General features: G+C 45.8%; 1 protein-coding gene across 1 annotated transcript in view; it reads left to right on the top strand.

The window, feature by feature from the left end:
* Positions 1–19,257, top strand: part of Kcnq3 (potassium voltage-gated channel subfamily Q member 3) — a 285,100-nt gene that overhangs the window by 223,290 nt on the left and 42,553 nt on the right. The window contains 3 exon segments of the mRNA XM_021232172.2: positions 15,856–15,946; positions 16,676–16,802; positions 18,100–18,272. Of these exon segments, the coding sequence (XP_021087831.1) occupies positions 15,856–15,946; positions 16,676–16,802; positions 18,100–18,272 (391 nt within the window).

Raw genomic sequence — 19,257 nt, 5'->3', positions numbered from 1 at the left:
CCTTTCTCTGTCCCTGGGTCAAATGAGGGACAGTGCACCACATCCCAGAGACTGTCATGAGGATGCAAAGGCACCTGAGAGCCTGTTACAGAAAACTTCAAGTGACACCTTGGCATTTTGAACTGCCTGGAAACAAAGTGGCACTGCAGATGCTTCTGGAAGGGAGGCAAAGCCAGCTGGGTAGACTCTGGGAAAGCAGTGACTACTTTTTTAATGAAAAGATTTGAGGAGGCTCTGGGTGAGGTCAGGGGTGAAGGCTCTGAATTTGAAGCCTCAGGAAGGTTGGGAAGTGGGACTTCCCAGGAATGGAAGCAAGTATACCAACATGTGCCAGGAGTCAGGGGCAGCCAAAGTCAACCGGTCAAACACACACAGAAAACACCAGTGGGCACCCCACTGTGGTTAAAACTGTCTTCTACAATTAGGCTATGAATCCAAGGACTCAACCAACTATGAGTTGGGAAAATATTTAGAAAAATAAAATTGATTTGTACAGTTTCCATTGAACATATGGACATTTTATTATTATTATTCAATATAGCAGGACAGCTATTCACAAAATGCTTACATTATATGAGACATTATAAATCATCAATAAGTGGCTAAGCATATACAAGAAAATGCATAGGCCATGTGGTTATATGACAATACTATATATGGCACTTACATTGGGTACCAACAAGGACCCTGGAGCCAATCCCTTGTGAATATGGAGGGATGGCTGTATTGTCAAAAGAGTGCATCTTGAGACCAATAAGTTTAGGTAGGTTGGATGCTGTTTCTTTTACTTATTCTTGTTAGCCAGTGTAACTTTTGTCAAAAGATCATTTTTAAGGTAAACTTTTGAGTCTCATATAAAAAATGATTTTCTCAGAATCAGCGATCAAGCTGGGGGAGTGATATTATGAAGGACTTAACGGGTTGTCTGGAAAAGAGACACACTCATAAATGAACAGTAGTGAATAAGAAATGAGGGCAGACTTGAATTTTCACAAAGAGTCGAGGAACAAAAGTCACAGAAGCAAGACAGAGTTTGCATGTTTGAACTAGCTCTGAGTGGCCACCAGTTATTTTTGTTTGTTTGTTTTGCAATGAACATTTTTATGAAAGCTCGATGATGCATTAATCTGGAATGATGTGATCTGAAAAAATGCCTAGCTTTCTACTGAAGCATGGTTTTACTCATCCTTTTTTATATTTCAGTTTTCTGAAGTGTTGTTGTCTGTTTGGTTTTGGGAACATCTCATTAGGTAGCCCAGGCTAACCACAAACTCAAAGTATTTCTTCTTCAGCCTCCTGATGGCTGATATTAAAGACATGTACCACCATACATAACTATCACATCTTTTAGAGTTTGTTTGCCCATCCTGAAAATGGTAATAATTATACACCACCAGATTACTATGAGAATTTGCATGATGTGTGCCTCACCTTACATTTTGACCAATGCCAGATACATGTTAGGGTGTCAATGAAGACCTGGCAAATCTGATGGATGGAGTCAGGTGTGAAGAGCACTGTGAGACAGGGGTAGTAGACACCATGATATCTGTTGGTTTTGTGAGGAATCTGCTAGTTCGCACATCTCCTAAGTATTCTGTGAGTGGAACATTCAGTTTGCACACCCTCCAAGGGCCAGTTATAGTCTCCACGTTTTCCAGTGTGTTTGGGAAACCTGAAGGCAATGCTTCTGTTATTCTCACCTAATGTCACAATGCACAGCGTCTTGCAAGAGTCCTTCTCTCCCTATTGCTGACTCTGAAGAAGCAAACAACCAAGAATCCCACAGTAACAGAGAAGGGATTCTGCCAGCAACCCAAGAAACTGAGAAGCTGTTCTTTCCCAGCCAAGACTTTGATGAGTACCAGCATTGCCTGATGCCTTGATGGAAACTTTGAGTTGACGAGCTTGATTGCCTGTGCTCGACTGTCTACCGGTGTGTCACTGGTGACCAGGGTGGAGCTTGGTCACCTGTGCTCTACTGTCTGACCATATAGCACTGGTGATTAGGATCTGGGTTTGTGTTTCCAGGTTCTTTGCTCCTTACTCAAAGAATTCAAGTTAGGTCTCAGAGAGATTTGCAAAGTAACAAGGAAAGCTATTATGAAGCAATAGAACAGAGTCAGACACACTGTCCAGAGGGGCAGTGGGCCACAAGAGTGAGGGTGCTCCGGGTTATTACCGAGGCCTTCTTTTAGAGGAGTTTAATTAAAGGAAAGAGCTGCTGATTACTAAGGGGCAGGGCCAGGGTAGCTCTGTATTTTGATGGACAGATTAAGTTTTGTAACCATTTGTCTTTTACACGTGTCCCTGCCACAGTGCATCTGGTGTTAATCATACATATGCCCAATCATGTGTGGACATAAGATGGTAAATACAAGAATTTCCCAAAAGGTTCACTTTCAGGACATGGTTTGTCTTACTTGCCCATGAACCTGCTGGATCTACCTTTATGTTCTTGTAAGCAAAGTATGGTTGAATAGAATGTAAGTGTTCTGGTCATGAAGTGGAGGAGAAACTTACTCCATTGTTCAGAGTGGGGTACTCATATGGTTCAGTTCGTATGGGGGGGTGTCCCGAGGTGGCTGGAAGATTGGTTGCTAGGTTCGTTGGTTGGTCAGAGAGGCAAGTGTATATATAGTATGAAATGAGTTTGAGCTGAAGGCTGACTACCCCAGGCACTGTTGGAGAATTTTATGAGAGTACAGTTTTGGATTGTGCTTACAATTTCTCTAAGAGGTCACTTGTCCAGACACATTTTTTATTCAGAAAGGATATTAAATCTCATAATCAACTGCTCTGTACTCCTCTAGAGGAGTTGGTGCTGGAAGTCTTATTTCCTGACTCTTCTATTCCATTCCCTCCTAACTTCTCCGTGTATCAAAACATAAGAAACCCTATGCTGTTCAAAGAGTAGGGTAGAGAAGGAGAAACAGAAACAAGTGTGACGTACCTCCTCTCATCAGTGACTACTGAGTGACTTCTTGCTTTCCCCCACTACTGTCTAGCCTTAAAGGTAGATAATAGGAAGGCGTCTCACAGCTAAGGGTGTGATGTCATCGGAAGCTGGTAGTGTTCATGAACTTGGTAAGGTGCTGTTGACCTTATTTCCAGGACTAGTAATAGGAGCCGCGTCCAGTGGGCACTCTGTATTGGAATAGTTGTCTGTAGAAGCACAGCTGGGCAGACAGGTGTCTCCTCTATCATGCTAATGACTGTATGATGTACACGTGCATGGTTTTTCTTGATCTCTTTGGGGATTTGAAGCCACTGAATGTTTCCATCCCCATGAGTTTTCCAAATTGAAAACAAAAAGAAATAAAGACACACTGTGCTTGTGCCTTGCTGGGAAGAAACAGCATGAGACCCATGTCTTCATTTGTGTCCAGGTGTGCAGCTCACAAAAGCACTGCCACCACGTGTAGGAAGAAGCTAATATAAAATAGGTGTACCGTTGGGTTGCATCTGAGAGAACTGGCCATTTATGTCTGGATATGTCTGCAGAGAATGGTAGGAAAGGCACCATGCCAGTTGCACGCCAGCATTTCCCACGGTCTTTAGCTGGTATGGTTGAAAAGGCCGGAGTCTGAGTTGGCTGCTGTGTAGGTGGAGAAAGCCATGGCTTATATCAGACAACTTCAAAACGATTGAGAAGACCAGCTCCCTCTCTTTCCGGACCTCCCTTGCACAGCAGAAGGTTCTTATGAAATCGTTAGTCCTTTGGTGGCAGACATTTTTTCCCCTTTCTGGTTAAAGTGCAAATTCCAGATGCTGTTTTGTATGTATTAAGCCAGTAAGATATTTAATAAGTGTGAACAGATAGGAAACAGCTTCCTTATCCATTCGTGTGAACAATGGAGAGTCAGGCACTCCTTTAGATGAGCCGTATGGCAGGATACATCAAGAATCTCTGTGTTCTGTTAGTCTTATTCCTGGGATGTCCCATCACAGCCCATCAAGAGCAACTAAAGGAAGGAAGGAAGGAAGGAAGGAAGGAAGGAAGGAAGGAGGGAGGGAGGGAGGGAGGGAGGGAGGGAGGGAGGGAGGGAGGGAGGGAGGGAGGGAGGGAGGCAGGCAGGCTTTCATTTTGGTTCACAGTTCCAAAGTAGAATCCATGATGGCGGGGGAGTCACAGTCACAGGAGCCTGAGGCAGCTGGTCACAGCTCACCGCATCATTCAGTCGGGAAGCAGCAGGAGACGTCTTCTTGTGTTCAGCACAGTTCCTCCTTTCCATGGGGTCCAGGACCACAGTCTGTGCAGTGGTTCTGCCTGCATGCTAGGTAATTCTTCCCACCTCCCATCTCAGTCCACCAAATCTAAGTAATTTCTCACAGACATACTCATAGGCTTATCCCCTCGGTGATTAGAGATCATGTCAAGTTAATCACCAGTGTTAACCATCACAAATGTTCAAAGGTGTTGACAGAAAACCTAGCTCGCACCTCAAAGACAGTAAGAGGTAGTTCATTCTGTGTATTTATTGTAATATGTGTAGTCATGGACCAGAAAACATAGTCAGGTTTCCTCAAATACATGCGCCAAGTTGGAACAGGGCTCAAGATGGTTTTATAGATACAAGAGAAAGTCATAAATCAAGGCATTGTAAAAAATATACATTGGGTAAGCAAGTTAAAGCAAAGCAAAGAAATCTCAACTCTAGGTTCCAGATGATATCTGATGACTTTCTTAGCTTTGGAGCTTGTGGGAGCTAGTGATGAGCTAGTACATCCGAGGGGTTTTTATCTGATAGTCACAAATATATTAGATCAGTCACAGTAACGGGTGATAAATGACTATTAAGGGGACTGAAGACAGCCTAAGATAATTTGGCTCTGTAGCTGCAACGTTCCAGTTCACCATAATCACAACATCTTAATCCATCAGCCAGTCTTGTGGGACCATGATGTAGCTGTAGCTGTTTTTCTAGGACTGCAAGTTCAGAAAAATGCTGCAGTGCTTCCTTGAGAAGCCTTTAACAAGGAAGGACTAGATGCACAGGCATTTTCCATTGCATCCTTCATCAGCACACAGACTTGGATGCTGCTTAAGTGTCTGGCGATGAGGCGATGCTTATATATATTTAGGGCTCTGATGTCACAGAACTCGGCTCTTTCATTAAACATGATTGTTTTGAATATTTTATAGTCAAGCAGAAGGATATTTATTCTTTAATAAGATAAAATGCCAAGTGCAGTGTTGTGACAATACAAATTTGTAAGACTTATGTATGACTCTACCCTTGGGCTGGAAAAGGACAGAGGAGGATGAAAGCAGTTGATTTATTGGGTTAGATTTCAATCTGATGATTCTCAGATTTATGCTCCCATTTTTTTCTTTCCAATGTCTTTCACACATAAATTGAATATTTGAACCCAAAGACTTATAAGTGCGGAGGATCAAATTGTAGACTTGCAAAGTAACTGAGACTTTGCCAGAAGTTGGGATTCTTTGAGCCCACAGTAGGAGCAGTGTGTGGGATGCTGCTGAGGTCTATGCAGAGGACTAGGAGGCCGCCAGAGCCAGAATGACCCAGGACAGGTGCTCTGGACTAGATGCTGCAAAGCCTAGAACTCTCTTGGGGACCCTGCTTTGTACAATGACATGAAACAGGGTTAGAGAGAAAATGCTGATACCTATTCTGAGCTCCTTATGCACGTGTCCTCTTTGTATTGGAGATACTCCAGTACAGTAGAGTCGAAACATGTGCTTACTTCCTGTTTCCTGTACTACCTTCTCATACTCTAAAACCCCTTCTTTGGTCCAGGGAAGAGCAACAGATCTCTTCAGGACCCAGGGATGACTTTTACGCTTGGGTACTTGGAGATGTGGCTGGCCTGTATGGCCCCTGCTATGCTCTTCCAGGACATGGTACTGTGTCCAGTGCCTGCAGTCATGCTGATACTGCCGTTCAATCACATTTTAGCATCTTTTCTTACCACAGCATCTATCAGGGGCTTCTCATCCTCTATCATCGATCTCTACTGTGGTATCATAGAATAGACAATGAGGCCTACTGCTGCTTTGAAACTGAGGCAGTTAATGCTAAGAGAAATCAAACAGGGCATTCTGTTTCACACTGACTTGAGGCCTAAAAGCAAGGATCAAAGGCAGACTTTCACTACATCTGCCGGTTTTCCCGGTAGGATATACTACTTCCGTTTCCCTGACTTGTACATAGTGCTGCCTGAATGCCCAGAGTAGATGCTATACAGTGTTGTACGAACCATTCTCTTTAGACTTGACATCACTCTAACAGGAAAGAGATCTTGACCTCCAGAAATACCGTCCAGTGTGAAGCAAGGAACGTTTTGTTTTCAGAGTTATCTGGACTTTGATTTGTAGTATACAGATTTTTAAATGTTTTTCCACCTTATGTCTCACAGACATTTGCAAAGAAGACATGCTGGTGTCTATTGCCTCTATCTTCCTGGGCTCTCCGCAGACGCTCTCTGGTTCTCTGATACAATGTATCCTATGAAATATCTTGAAATTGTAAAACCTCTGGGAGAGTTATCACAAATGGCGAACAGAGCTTACTCAGAAGTTTCCCCTTCTTAGATAATGTCTTAGAGTTGACAGTGTGGGAAAGATGCTAAGATACAGGTTAGAGTCATCCGGGAGGTTCTCCAAAGGGGATGCCAAGATGAATGGACCAAAAACAGTGATTTTCAGTTACTGGAGATCTGCATGCTCTCCAGACAGTGCTTTCTTGTGGTGATAAGGATAATAATCCTATTCGTGGTAATGATTGTTAATATGTGTCAAGCACTAACCTAATATCTTGGGTTATCCCCAGTTGAAAGTACGTTCCTTCTCCTAACAATTCCTGGAGACCCTCGAAATAAATGTGAGGGGTTGGTGGAGCAGAGAAGTTAAGGTATCTAGCCAAAATTACACAACACAGTAAGGTCAGAATGTAACCTCAGCTCCTATCTGCCTCCAAGTATATCATATGCTCCCAATTATGAATAATGGGTAAGTGGCTGTGCCTTTGTCAGCAAACTGGAAAGTGGCATTTCCAGAGTGCCTACCGCTCGCTCGTTAGTCAGGATCTTACAGCCATTAACTCCGAATATGCTTGCAAGGCAGTGCTTCACAATGCCCCAGATGAAGACTCAGGAGCCAGCTGGGAGGGAAGACATGAGACTCTGGCGTGTTCTCTTCAACTCTGAATCCCCAGTCTTTCCATGGCAGAAACTCCCCCAGAATGTTTGCTGGACCATGAAGAAGTTTGCCTGAAAGCTCAAGGTGGTACCCAGTTAGCACCATCCAGACATAAGCCTAGCGTGGTGATGGTGAGTCCAAACACTGCTGTTGTATTCAGCTAAAGAAAGTTCTCTACTAAAACCTCTTTAGTGGCTCTTTAGAGAAGCCTGTTCCTAAGGGGCCCATTATTTGCTAGCTCTCGGGTGACTGGCAGTTTTATTTCAATACCATTAGCTGGCTCCATGAAAGCAAAGTCTACAGCAAGATGAAATTCACAGTCCATTGTAACCTAGTCACAAAAGAATGCATCCTATCTCTGTACCATATCCTCCCCACTAGAAACAAATCCTACCTGCCTTTAAGCAGTGGGAATTCCCCAAGGGTATCATTAGGATGAATCTATTCTGGGTCCCATCCTAGGGTCTGCTTGCTACAGCTCTTCTCCACAGCCTTTAATCTTTTCCTTTGTTGCCCTGAGTTTTCGGAGAAACATAGCAGGTGCTCACAATCTGAAAAAGATACAATTGAAATATAACCCTGAGTCTGTCTGTGACATGTAGTAGCCTAGAATGCAGATTTGGGGTCCCACATGAAATTGCTTTGTTGACAATGAAGCTTTGTATGCCATAAGGAAAGCAGATTACCACAGTCACAGTCTGGGGACAACAGGAGCTGGAAGCACCTAGCTAATGATGCCAATCACTATCCCTCAGGGAGAAACAGCATGAGGTACTGCAGCTAGGACAGCACTGACTTGACATGGAAGTGTCAAAATGTGAACAGGGGGGAATTGGTGTGTGTTTCCAGTAGCATTGTTAATGGAGAAGAAAACAGACAACTTCCTGGTCTGGAGACAGCTGATAACCTTATCCCCAGGCAGGAGTCTCCACCCTCCTAAAAGATGGCATGCTTGTAGAAGGTTGGGTGTATACGAAAAACTCATTAGAAAGAGCAAAGAAGTGTGACTCAGACTGATGTGGATAAGGCCGTGTGTGACGGAACTGAGATACAATCTTCCTGGGACTTCTCCTAATTCATAGTAGACGTGCCAATTTTAAACAAGTAATCTGGGGTCTTGATGAACTAGCAACTCGAGTCTGTCAATCATGTGGGGACTATTTGCTAGCATGACCCATTCAAGCTAAAACTGACTCCTGCTGAAGCTAGCACATGTCAGGCCTACATGCTGTGCCAAGCATGACACTGTGTAGCCCAAGAGCATTCTCTCATTGACATCTCCCTAAATTAGGAGCTTATGTCATTAGCATCTCCAAATGATGAAACCATCCTCTGTGCAGCAAAGTAGCACAGCTGGTATCTGAATTCAGATTCTTTCATCCATCCTGAACCCATAAAAACAACCCAGAAAGACCAAGTGGGCTGTTCCCCTCAATTGCATCCTTCACAGATGCAGGCACACAGACATGAGGAGAAGGAAGAGGCTTCCCCAAGCTTAGAGAGAGGACACAGCAGAACTAAGAAAGTTTCTTCAGATATTGCCTTGTGCCATGAGCTTTGCTCCAAAAAGGGAATCATGACATCCTTATTTCATTGTAGTCTAAGATGTGCAATGTCCATCATTGGATGCCCGGAGCCTAGAGTGGTCAGGCCATGTCAAGGAATGCATGAGATTATGAAAAGTTAAAAACAAAATCCTTTGTGAATGATCAGAAGATCCCCCCCCCCGCCACCACTGTTTGGAATGTAAGAGATGAAATGTAAGCTCATGAGAGACAAGTATGGTTCACTCTCAACTCTCAGTGCCCAACAAGTGATCATCTAATAGTTTGTTGAGGGAAAGAGGGACACCGTGATAGATGAGGTGACTGTTCTGAGCTTCAAAGACAATAGATACATCTACTGGATGAGGGAAGGACAGTGAGTTAGGAGAGTCCTCTGTGTTTCAATTAAATTTTGAGACTGCTATGATTAGAGGGACAAAGAATGAAGAGATGAGCCTAGACAAGCCTAGCATATGTTGGGTATGTATTTGTTTGCAACTTCTATATCTTCTTAGTGGATTGAACCTTCTCTGCCTATGATGCTGTGCTCTCCTTGGCCTCTCAGGGTGATTTTGTCCTTCACATTCGTCTTGAAGTCTAATATTATTACAGCTACCTCTGCTGCATCGTAACTATTTTCCATGGCATAGCATTTTCTGTCTGAAAAGTTGCAGTGTATTTGGGCCTTCGACTCTCAAGTGAGTTTCTTGTAGGTAGCATATAGTGGGATCATCCCTCTTATCCGTTCTGCCCTGGCATGAACTGATGTGGGGGTGCAAGACTTGCCTGGTGAAGAGATGAGACTTGACTGGTCTGCTTAGATGAATAATGAGGAGAGGCGTATGAAGGATAGAGTGGGGGGAGGAAAGGAAGTGATGAGGGCATTGTCTTCTGGGTCCTTTCGGGTCCTTTCATCTAATCTCATTTTCTCTCCTCCGGAGATGAGGTGTCTCTGACTGTAGTTCATCACGAGGTATGAACACTTGCCCTGTTCAGTGCATGTGTGTGCTGCTTTGCTCTCTGTGAGGTGCAGCCTCGGTTCACGGCGTGTTGTTGATTCTGTAGCTGCAAGCCCTGTAGCTTGTAACAAGATGAAAAGAAGCAATCCCTATGAGTCATTTTCAAATTAGTCTTTGCACTTTTTCCATTTGTACTGTTAGAGCCTGACATCTGATGACATTGTTTTGAACTACTTGAACCTCACCAGTAAATAAGCACATGGCACATCTGAGTAGAGAGAATGAGTTCCAGACGGAAAAGGGAGAACAGAGGTCAGATCTCAAAAGGCAAAGTCAACATCTGTCGTATCTAAATTCCCTGAATTTTCCTCATGTATAATATTCACGTTTATCCCTAAGATGGATGCTACTTGATGAAAGGCAACAATCCTAACCATATTAAGGAAGAGCACACGTCCCATTAAAATCCTCTCCACTTTATTGAACCCAAAGCAAAGAACAGCAGAGTGGGAAATGATAGGCTGAGAGCCGGGAGGCAGACCTCATCATTGCTCTGCAGCCTGAGTCATATTGTATTCAAATGCCTCTGGTGTACACACTCCTTCTATAAAATGAATGTACAAGACGAGGACTTATTTGGATTCTGTTGCTGTAATTTTCTTGTCCTGCCAGGTACCACAGCTACTTTGGTCCCAAATTAACGCACAGAGATGCTATATTAATTATTAAACTGTTGACTGAAGGCTAGGGCTTCTTACTGGCTAGCACTCTCTTAATTATCAATCCATTTCTATTAATCTAAGTATTTCCATGTGGTCTTGGCTATCCTATCCTCCCAGTCCATCCATGTTATCCTCCTCGACACCTCTTTGCCTACCTCTCAGAATTCTCCTCATCTCCTAGTCCCAACTATCTTCCTGCCTCTATTGTCTATTGGGCAAACAGCGTTTTATTCATCAATCAATAAGAGAAACACATAAACAGAAGAACATCCCCCATCAGGATTCCTTGAATATTGTTGTTGCTCAAATTTTGGTACAGCATGAACAGTCAGGAATAGAAAACACTGGAGAAATAGTGTGTCCCTTATGAGCTCATGCCCATGTCCCCAAGGAAATGGAAATTCTTAAACCTGTCACTTAACCAACAGACATCATCAGTTGATAATGTCATTTCCACCAGTTAGGTTGGCAGCAGTTTGAATCCTACACTCCAGGCAGTCTCAACCAATCCATACTACAGAATTTGCAAGACAAACGTAATTCACCAACCATGTTTGACTTGCTTAAACATTAAGTTGAGCCCTTGACCAGTTGGGATTTAATAATCATTATGGGTCATTTTTATATTTTCTTTTGAGAAAAATCTAAGTAGATCTTTAGATCATTGTAATTTGGTTTTTGATTTATTCTGTTGTTGTTGAATCATTTGAGTTCTTCACATATTGTAGACCTTAGTAACTCTATGTCAGATAGATAGATTAGAACATTTTCTCAATCAGATAAATGGTTGCCTTTTCATTTTTTTGTCCCCTTGCCAGTTATTTTTTTAGTTTGACATAATCTCATTTGTCTGATTTTGTTTCTTATTATGTAATAGAATTTTGTTTGGCCACTGAAGGCACATGGTTATGTCATATCTAATAAATAATATGGAAGGATTTACTCAAAATGTATCATGTTAAATAAAGTGAATTGGATACAGAAAAACCAAGACTTCACAATCTCACTCACATATAAGATCTTAGACAGTTGACCTCATAGAATAAACGGTTGACCTCATAGAGGTAGACAGAAGACTAGTGGCTACAGAAGTGGAAAGAAGATACAGAAGTAGGAGCAGTTGGTCGACAAGCATATTGTTATGTGGGAAGAGCATCTTCTGAAGCTTTGTGACAGAGCAGGAGGGATATAACAAAGCATTTTTAGTCTGCTTTGATGTATTCACCATATGTAGATGGCACATTTAAGGTGGTTCACTGGTTACTTTGCGCCACTTGCTACACGGTGTGCACCTACATGAATCAAAGCCCCACCCTAATCCTCATAAAGTATTTGTAAGTAGTACATATCAATAAAACTCAAAACCATGAAAGAATAGCATCCTGCACACAGTGAGTGCTTTACCTCCCACAGATCTCACTGAAGGACCTGTAGGATTCTGGTGTGGTCCGAAGGTGTTCTCTGCATGGGAGATATTTCATCTCTCCGGAGCTGAGACCCACGGAGGGGCATTGAGTCCCATCCGGTGTGAGGAAGCCAACCACACCTGCTCTGTTAGTTCAGCCTGCCTACACCTGGCTAAGATGGCCAGGCCTTCATCCCTTTCAGAGCAGGAACTCCAATGATAAACAGTGGGCCAGCTACTGCCTGCCCCCTGACTTTGTAGGATATTTTGGAGCCACTGATGATGGGAAGTTGCCTCAGAACAGCTGCAATTAAAGGGGACCAACTGGATCCCTGGATAGAGACTTCTTAAATGTGGGAGTCCAGAGGAGCAAAAAGGGAACTGCCCTCCCAGTTAGATGGGGTGGCCAGGTGCCCTCCTCTAGTACATAAGTATACCCTCTGCAGATTCTCCATCAAGCTCCCCCTACTGGCCCTCAGCAAAGGGGAGCTTCTTGTTTCCATGGTGACAGTGCCACCTGAGCTTGGAAACCTGGTTCTTATCCGTGCATGAGGTAGGGACACCCCCATGCCTCACTGGTGTTCTCAGGGGGCATTGGAGAGAGAGAACAGCACATGGGGATGGCAACATAAATGTGAGCATCTTCTGCCTCTTCAGCTCAGTGTCATCTGTGTCTGCCTGTGTCTTCCTGTGTGCCGCCTGGTGGAGGTCTGGTGCCCAGGGCGCCTGGACACGATGCGCTGGACCTTGTATTGATCTCCAGAGCTGTGCACTTTAGAAGGGTGTGCCTCTCAAAGCGACCCTTCCCTGTCTCTCCCCTGATGCCTCCGGCTCCGCCTTGGCTGAAAGATGGCAGAGGATGAGGTACTGAAGGAGACCCATGGAAGAGACAGTGGGCGTGAGGATAGCCTTGGCACTGAACAGCATGGCTCTCAGACACAGCCAGCTACTGTGGACAGAAAGGCCCTGGTGGATCTCACAAGGATCTCTGCCCAGATCTCTCCTTCTGGGCCTGAAGACCACAGAGGGGAGGGAGAGGCTGTGAGCCCAGAACACACGGTGGGAGGGAAGAGACTGGGCTGAGCGAGGGGGGAGGGGGAGGGGGGAGGGGGAGGGGAGGCAGCCATCACAGCTATAGAAAGAGAGCCCAGACAGGCAAAGGATGGAAGGAAACGAAGGGTCAGTGAGGCACCCAGAGTACATATGACAGGAAGGAAAGTGGAGGGCAGGGCGGCTGCTGCCTGGGCACATCTGTCACCCAGACTGATGGCTAAATGAGTCATTTTAAAGGCATTTTGAAATCAGCAAAAATCTGGGAAAAGATGCCTCCTCTCCTCAGGGTTAGAAGGGCTTCCTAGATGATTTACAACTGGGAAGATGATTTACGTTTGCTGGTCTTTCTCCAGCCTCAGAAAGTAGATCCCAATAACACTGCTGAAGACACGCATGCTTGGCTAGTTGTGTGGTGGTTGGCTGCCACCTGCTGGCCCAGGCCAGGCTCTGCATGCTGCAGGCTGGTAAGAACCAGGTTGAAACTGAGTGGCATGAGATACGTCTGACTACTCCGCCTCCTCTTCCAGACTGCCAGAGCTCCGGAGGATACCAACCTCTCTTGCAGACTTTGAATTTGCGTTATTATTGGCACAATGTGGAGTTTCACTCGGACCTCAAATTCACCATGTCTGCATGATGCTCCTCATCTTCATGAGCCCAAGGCTACTGGGCAGCCTCCTGACATGGTCTCCGTGTTTCCTAGCAACAAGCTCCTTGCTGTGGTCCTCTTGCTCTTCCCTAACACCTTCTTCAGCCCTGCTGAAGGGCGACTCTCTTCCCAGAGCCTCTCATCACCTCCTCAGCATTCCTCCACTGCCTGCCTTGATAGCAACCACTGACCACACCCCTTGTTGAGCTGGCCTTGTCCACAGATGCAGATACAGGTGTCTCCACTGTCCAGAGTTGGTATGTGCGAGGATGCCCTGTGAATGCCCAAATGGAAAATAGAACCAAACTAGTCATACTACGTTTTTTTCTATAGATCCGGCATGCCTTTGATAGAGCTTAATTTACAAAGCACGCACCGCAAAAGATTATTGGCAATGAATAACATAAACTAGAGGACTTACAGTAATAATTGTAATGAGATAATATGTCCATCAATGACTGATTTCTGGAGCTTGCATTTAGTATTTTCAGACTAGGCTAACTGTGAATGGCTAAAGCCACAAAAAGCAACCACAGATAAAGGAAAGCTGTTATATATAGGTGTGTATGTGTGTGTGTGTGTGTGTGTGTGTGTGTGGCACTAGGGATTAAAGTAAGAACCTGAGAGATACTAAGCAAGTGCCCTTCCAATTTTCTAGGTGTGCGTGGGGGGGGTTGTGTTACTACAGATTGAAACCAGAAATTGACACGTGCTGGGCACATGTTCTACCAATCCAATGAACTGTACATGTATGTGTACTTATGTGCCTGTGTGTGCATATATGTGCTCATGTTTGTGTGTAAAAGTGTGTGTGTATGTGTGTGTATACGTGTGTTCTTTGTCTTTAATTCCAGCAACAGGGAATTACTGAAGTCACTTTGATTCCTTATTTAAGCAACTGTGGTCGCTTAGAGCGCTGAGCCCTGAGGTTGTCACTGGATAGCGATTGGAGCTGGGACATTCTCTGTTGTCCAAGAGTAGAGTCTGAGAGGCCAAAGAATCTAGGCCATGAAGTTGTCCAACTCTGAAAATTAGGTGCACTTGGCAGGTTCCCATCCTACACTGAATTTTCTAACACTGGGTAAAGCAAACTGCCACTATCTTAGTGGATGGCCATGATACCATTTCTCTTTGTAGCTTACAGAATCTGAGCATCAGTGTTCTAATTGGGTTCTATGTTGAGGCTACACAGATGAGCCAATGAGGTTAGGGAGGGCTACGTTTCTTTCTGGATGTTTGATGACCAATTCCTGGTGTTGTAGGGCAGGTCCCACTTTCATGTTATCATGAACTGGGAGCAAGGTCAGACCCCAAGAGCCACGGCAGCTCTTGGCCACATGTAGACCTCACAGGCCCTTTACAAGACCAGCAAGAGACTCCCTAGCTCATCCGTGTAGATGGGGATCCATGGAGGGTGCCACAGTCACAGGCATGGCTATCTAGTGGCCTTCGCCATATGATAAAGCAAACAAAGGAGGAATGAGTTCCAGGGTCTGCTTGTACTAGGATGAGGCCATCATACAAGGGAATGACTCACAGGAATAACCATGCCCATCCTGTAGAGTCATCGTTTACACGCATACCACATGCGTGATTGAGGAAGACACAGTGAGTGACAGCTCCTACTTCTGCCACATGATGTCAGCTCTGGAACACTAGAGGTCTCTTTGTACATCAACCCAACTTTGGCATGCACATCCACGTTCAATGCCAGCTAAAGGTGAACCTCACAGAACTGGGTTGGTCCTTTGTGTTGTAGGATCCATCATTTAACATTTTACACCATGTTGGTCTCAAAAATCCTGTGTCATACCGACCTTGAGAGTCACCATCTGCATGATGAGCTGGCAAGTATGAAATGGCAGGTGGCAGGTGCTGACCAAAGGTAGTAGTGAGGAGTGCTGGTGTTGACGTCATCAGCATCAGGACCACCATCACCCTCGTTATCCCCTGAGAAGAGGATTTGGGGCTGCAAGTGGGAGTTGTTCATTTCAAATAAAAGACCTAACACATTGAGGGTGCTGGTGATTGTGGTAAAATTCCTAGACAAGGTTGGGGTACAGATATATCTTAGTGAATCATCAGGTGTATTGACCAGAAAATGTGTTCTGAGACACCAAAAATCAAAACGGCTGAGGAACTGATTCCACCAAGCAGCTGGTGACCTAACAGTGTGCTCCTCACTTAATGTCTTGAGCCTGTTCATCGTCTCACCATCCTTCAGGGTTGTGTGGGGAATGAATGGCATAACCTATAGAGCGTGGGACACTGTCCAGGGTCCTCACTGACCATTTCTTGCCATAGCCTGATGGACCAGCCAGGACTAAAGCTCCTTCCTTCCCCCCTCCTTCCCACTAGGTTCCTGATTGTCCTGGGATGCTTGATTCTGGCTGTGCTCACCACCTTCAAGGAGTACGAGACTGTGTCTGGAGACTGGCTTTTGCTGCTGGTGAGCTGTGGGCCCTATACTAAAGGACGGAAGCTATAAGTCATTTTCAGCTGTAGGGAGTCAGTCTCTGGAAACTCTTGTCCTGGTTTGCAGCTTCCTATTGTCTCTAGTCAAGTCCAGTTCCAAGAAAAAGCAATGCCTCCCTTGCCTGGCCAGACGTGCAGTAGGCATCGCCTTGGTGATGATGATCCATTGGGCCAGACAGAAACAAGGGGGCATGCAAGTCCAAGCCCAAACCATCGTGTATCAAATGATAAAACATAGCTTCCTGGCCCCCCAAACGTTCACCTAAAGGCATACTCCTTTCTAAACCATGACCCTCCTTTGGTTTCTCAAAATGTCAACTGAGAAACTCTTGAGACAGTGGCTTGCCCAAAAGCTAAGGTGAGCAGCACCGGCCAGCTAGTCATACCTGTGTCTGAGCATTCTATGTTTGACTTTTACTCCTTAGGGATTTTAAATACATTCAAGGGACTTTAAAGATGATTGGTTGGAATGGGATCCTTGGCAAAGAAACATGCACGTTCATTTGGCATGGATAGTTGACATGCCAAGGTGAAGACAGGGGCTCTTAGAAACTGGATGGAGGTAGCCCACCTGTCCTTCTCGCTTCTTTGGCCCCAGAACACTGAGTACCAGAGCAGCAGCAACAGAAACACAGTTCCTCTGATGTCAGAAGTCCTGACAGCGGGTACTGGGTAACCCCACTCCATATGCTCTCCCGTGCAGGAAACATTTGCTATTTTCATCTTTGGAGCTGAGTTTGCTTTGAGGATCTGGGCCGCCGGATGTTGCTGTCGATACAAAGGCTGGCGTGGACGGCTGAAGTTTGCCAGGAAGCCCCTGTGCATGTTGGGTAAGCCCTGGCAACAGAGTCCAGTGATGGCTTCTGTCCTCCCCTACACTATTTTTCTGTATGGATGCAGAGAGTGACACAATACACGGTGTTGAAAATCCACCCCCTGGGATTGTTCCTTGAGATGTGGTAAGGGCAGTGAACCTTGGTGGTTGGAGACTGGGCTCACTGTTAGCATCTGGACTCTAAAAAGCCACAGAGTACCGGGCAGTGTGCGACCCCAGTACTTAGACTAGTAGCCCACTCAGTTGCTAATATAGCTCTAATCACCCGTGTGTTCCAGGCCATCAGGGGTAGGAAGTGTCACACCATTGGTGATTGAGAGACCCCTTCTCTCAGACCACATGTGACCTGTTTTACAGAGATAGAGACTGAAGTTCCCAAAGCTGAGTTCTTCCAGTTTTTTAGAACTGGTGAGCGGCAGATCCCACCGGTCTTAGCTGCTGTTTTGTTGCTGTGTTGAAACCCTGTGACCAAGGCATCTTTGTAAAGAAAGCGTTTAATTGGGGCTTGCTTACTGTTTCCGAAGGTTAACCCATAGCCATCGCGGTGGGAGCACAGTGAAGGGCTTGAGGCTGGAGCAGTGGCTAAGAGCTTACATCCTGGCATGCAGGCAGCAGGCAGAGAGGGAGCAACTGGATCTCCTGTGGGCGTTCTAAGCTCAAAGCCCACCTCCCCCATTGTACATCCCCCCAGACAAGGCCACACCCTCTCGGACCACACTTCCCAATCCTTTGCAAACAGTTCCACTAACTGAGGCCAAAAAATCAAACACATGAGCCTGTGGGGTCCATCCTTCAAACCACCACGCCACCCCAATACAAAAGTTCTGGAAGAATCCAGTACCCCTCTATTAATCACTCAACAATTCACACCCAAGTCCCGTCTCATGTCCCACTTACTCAGGAAAAAAAAAAAAAACACCTTAAAACAGACGCTGAGGACAAACTCCATTACATTCTCCTGAGCAACCCCCGATTCCCTCTTCTCCACAACTCAGAGGTGCTGTTTCCCAAGGTCCCTTCTCACCAGGGACCTTGGGAAACAGCACCTCTGAGCTCTAGAAGCAGAGCTGAAGTCTGGGACATCATTAGTGCTCAGAGTTTCTGTTTCTCGTCATTCGCGGCACAATCCACTGCTGCTGGCGGTTGATGTCGCATTCAAACACAACCTCTTAGGGCACAGCCCCTGCTCGACGCATGCTCGCCAGCCCCCGGACAGTACTCTCAATGGTTGCTTCCCCTCCACCTGTTCCCTTCTAACCCTGTTCCCTGCCACGCCCTGCCCTCTTTACCAGACATCTTCGTGCTGATTGCCTCTGTGCCCGTGGTCGCCGTGGGAAACCAGGGCAATGTCCTGGCCACCTCCCTGCGAAGTCTCCGCTTCCTGCAGATCCTGCGCATGCTTCGAATGGACAGGAGGGGCGGCACCTGGAAGCTCCTGGGCTCCGCTATTTGTGCCCACAGCAAAGTAAGTGTGACGGCCAAGCCGCGGAGTGGCACAGGCTGCTCTCCTGCTTGTACCTTCCTATGTCACCCTCTTCCTGCAGTGTCCCTGAGGGTAGTCATGCCACTGGCAGGGATGGTAGCGAGGAGAAAGAGGAGGGAATGGAGAGACAAGTGTATACAGGTGTGGTCCAGAGAAGATGCCGCCCACAGGCGGACTTGGGCTTAGGTCTCAGCTCCACTGTATGCAAATAGCCAGGGAAGTTACTCAGACCTCGATGGCCTTCAGCCTCCTCGTTTCTGAGGTAGGGGGTGACCATTGAGGAGTCAACAGCTCAGAGGTGTTACCTGAGCTCACACAAGGGGAAGGTTTGAGAGTTGCACACATTAATTCAAACCAAACTCTGTGTCACCTCTGGGGGGGGGGGGGGGATTTAAAATCCATTCTTTACACTCTGGGCCAAGTTCTGTGTGGACTCCTCTGACACTTTAAATACAGAGATGGAAGCCCTTGTTGCCAGGATGAGACTTTTAAAGTTGATCCTGTAGTTTGGACGGCCAAGCACTGCTCCCAGGATAAATATGACCCAGGGTCTCCCGCAACCTAGTATATAATGCTGGTTCACGCTTCTAGTGCCAGGTATGCTGGCTGGCTCTCATGTGTCAGGAAACTGAGCCCTGACACCAAGGCAGAAAAAGAAGGCCTTAGAGACCCTGCAGAGGGTATTTTTTTAAAAACAGGGAACGATTTGTGTACATCGCTTCCCGACACTGGTTGGACACCAGTCCCTTGGTCCCAAGGCTAACTGCTGGGATTCTTGGCAAGTGAGGGACAGGTTCTGCCAGAGAGCTGCTGATGAAAATCATGTAAAGTCAGGATGGCCTTGAAGAGCCCACTTTAGCTCCCCACGTCAACCATTAGGTGACCTCTCAATAATCCTGCACAGCTGGTGTGTCTGCATGCTGCCCAAGATCAAGCCGCTGTTTGTAAAGGTGCAACACTGAATCGT

Source organism: Mesocricetus auratus, unplaced genomic scaffold, assembly GCF_017639785.1.
Source record: "Mesocricetus auratus isolate SY011 unplaced genomic scaffold, BCM_Maur_2.0 Super-Scaffold_100023, whole genome shotgun sequence".
Lineage (NCBI taxonomy): Eukaryota > Metazoa > Chordata > Mammalia > Rodentia > Cricetidae > Mesocricetus > Mesocricetus auratus.
Note: the sequence above shows the minus strand (reverse complement) of the source record. Positions and strands in the feature narration are given on the sequence as shown.